At 48.6% G+C, this 1,984-nt stretch overlaps 1 protein-coding gene across 1 annotated transcript in view; it reads left to right on the top strand.

Annotated features, from left to right (window-relative positions):
- The window catches only part of Stn1 (STN1 subunit of CST complex), a 36,883-nt gene that overhangs the window by 7,100 nt on the left and 27,799 nt on the right, over nucleotides 1–1,984 (top strand). The window contains exon 3 of the mRNA XM_021151891.2: nucleotides 737–832. Within this exon, the coding sequence (XP_021007550.1) occupies nucleotides 737–832 (96 nt within the window). The remainder of the gene's footprint in view (nucleotides 1–736; nucleotides 833–1,984) is intronic.

The following is a 1,984-nucleotide window of genomic DNA, read 5'->3' as shown; positions in this document are numbered from 1 at the left end:
ATATATATATATATATATATATATATATATATATCCTTCGCATCTGAAGATAAAGACTGCAGGTGCGGCAGGGGGCTGAAGGCAGAGAGACTACTACTTGGGAACCCATGTGTTGATCTAAGTTGATGGCAGAAGCTGACCCAGGAGCCTCAGTGGGATATGGAGTCTGGGTAAGAAGCTCTGAAGCAGGCAGCCAGGAAGTCCTGGGAATGAAAGTGGAATTAGGAGCTGATGGCTTCTAAAAAGCCCCACAACTGTTTTCACATATGAAAAAGAAAACTCTCTGTGCGCCAGTGGCAGCCTCCCCCCCCCCCCCACATCGGATTTCCCCACTGGCAGAAACTTACCTCTGGCATCCACGTAGCCTGGGCTTTGCAAACAGGGTTTTAAAAAGTGCTTGAGCGGCAGTCAGCTGGCCCCAGTGGGCAATGTGTGTATCTTTTTTTTTTTTTGGTTTTTTGAGACAGGGTTTCACTGTGTAGCCCTGGCTGTCTTGGAACTCACTTCGTAGACCAGGCTGGCCTCGAACTGAGAAATCTGCCTGCCTCTGCCTCTGCCTCCCAAGTGCTGGGATTAAAGGCGTGCGTCACTACTGCAAGGTATAGAACTGACTCTTAAGGCTGGATTTTGAACACACAGCTCACCAGTGACTTGTGACACCTTATGCCCGAGGGACATTTATTTAATGCAAGCAAATGTGGTTGTGTCGTATGATCTGCTTCCTCTTGATTTTTAGGTACATATTTTTACAACGGGCATCCAATAAGACGGGTAGATATCATGGGAGCTGTCATCAGCGTGAGAGAAAGAGAGACTTTCTACAGCTACGGAGGTAAGAGCGATCCTCTGAAACTGTCCCCACTCAGATGCAAGTTGAGTTTTCAGCAGCCCTCATGCTTGTGAGCATCCAGGGCCACACAAACACACACACACACAAAAAAAACAAAAACAAAAAACCAAAAAAACAAGCGCTCTCTTGAGAAGCTGGTGGAGTCCTGTGTCTGCTTGAAGCAAAGGAGGCCACAGGTAAGAATGACACGGATGGGTGAGGTGAGGCACTGCTGGGGGGGAATTGGGGGGGGACCGTGGAAGAATTGAAATGCAGCCGTGTAGGGTCACCGATGGTCAGGGGAGACACCTGACACCTGCCACACAGCCGTGCAGAGCCAAGGACTGGAGTGAGTGGTTACTGCGATCCCTTTGAAAAGAGGCCCCGTAAATGTAAAAATAGAGGTATTTAGATAACAATCATTTTAAAAGATTTATATCCAGAGCAGTTAGGGGAGAGGAAAAAGAAAAAAAACAGTTTGTTACTTAAGGTGTAAATATCCGTTATCAGACTTGCCTGTCTCTTGTGTTGAAAACCAAGCACAGAGCCTCCGTATTTTAGACACCAGACAATTGCTGGGATGGGCTTTAGTATGGTGAGTCTTGCTTTTTCCAGTGTGTGGTTATGGGCCTGTGAGTCCAGGTGCCCAAGGAGGCAAGAAGAGGGTGTCAGGTCCCCTGGAGTTAGAGTTCTAAGCGGCTGTGAGCCACCCAGTGTGGGTGCTGGGACCGAACTTGGCTCCCCTGGAGAGCAGTAAAGGCTCCCGACGCTGAGCAGTCTCTCCGACGCTAATGCAAGCATCTTGGTTTGTCCACATGAGTGGAGCAGCTCCAAGACTGTGGGGGAGAAACCGGGATAGACGTTGGGGGGAGGGGGTTACCACTGAACTACAGACCTTTACTCTGACTGACATCATCATGTGTGTGGTGTTGTCTGCAGTGTGCTTTCTTGCTGTGTCGGGGGAAAGGTAGGAGTTGACCTTTATGTCCAAGAACATTTGGTTGACACTGTCAGGATCACTGCATCTCCACCTCGACCTATTTCCTGAAGGTGATTGTCCCTTTGCTTATAAAGAACATGCTGGAGATGAGATCTCTCCCTCTGCGTGTTCTCTCTCTCTCTCTCTCTCTCTCTCTCTCTCTCTCTCTCTCTCTC

Source organism: Mus caroli, chromosome 19, assembly GCF_900094665.2.
Source record: "Mus caroli chromosome 19, CAROLI_EIJ_v1.1, whole genome shotgun sequence".
In the NCBI taxonomy this organism is placed as follows: domain Eukaryota; kingdom Metazoa; phylum Chordata; class Mammalia; order Rodentia; family Muridae; genus Mus; species Mus caroli.
The sequence above is the reverse complement of the archived record's forward strand: the minus strand, read 5'-3'. Positions and strand labels throughout refer to the sequence as shown.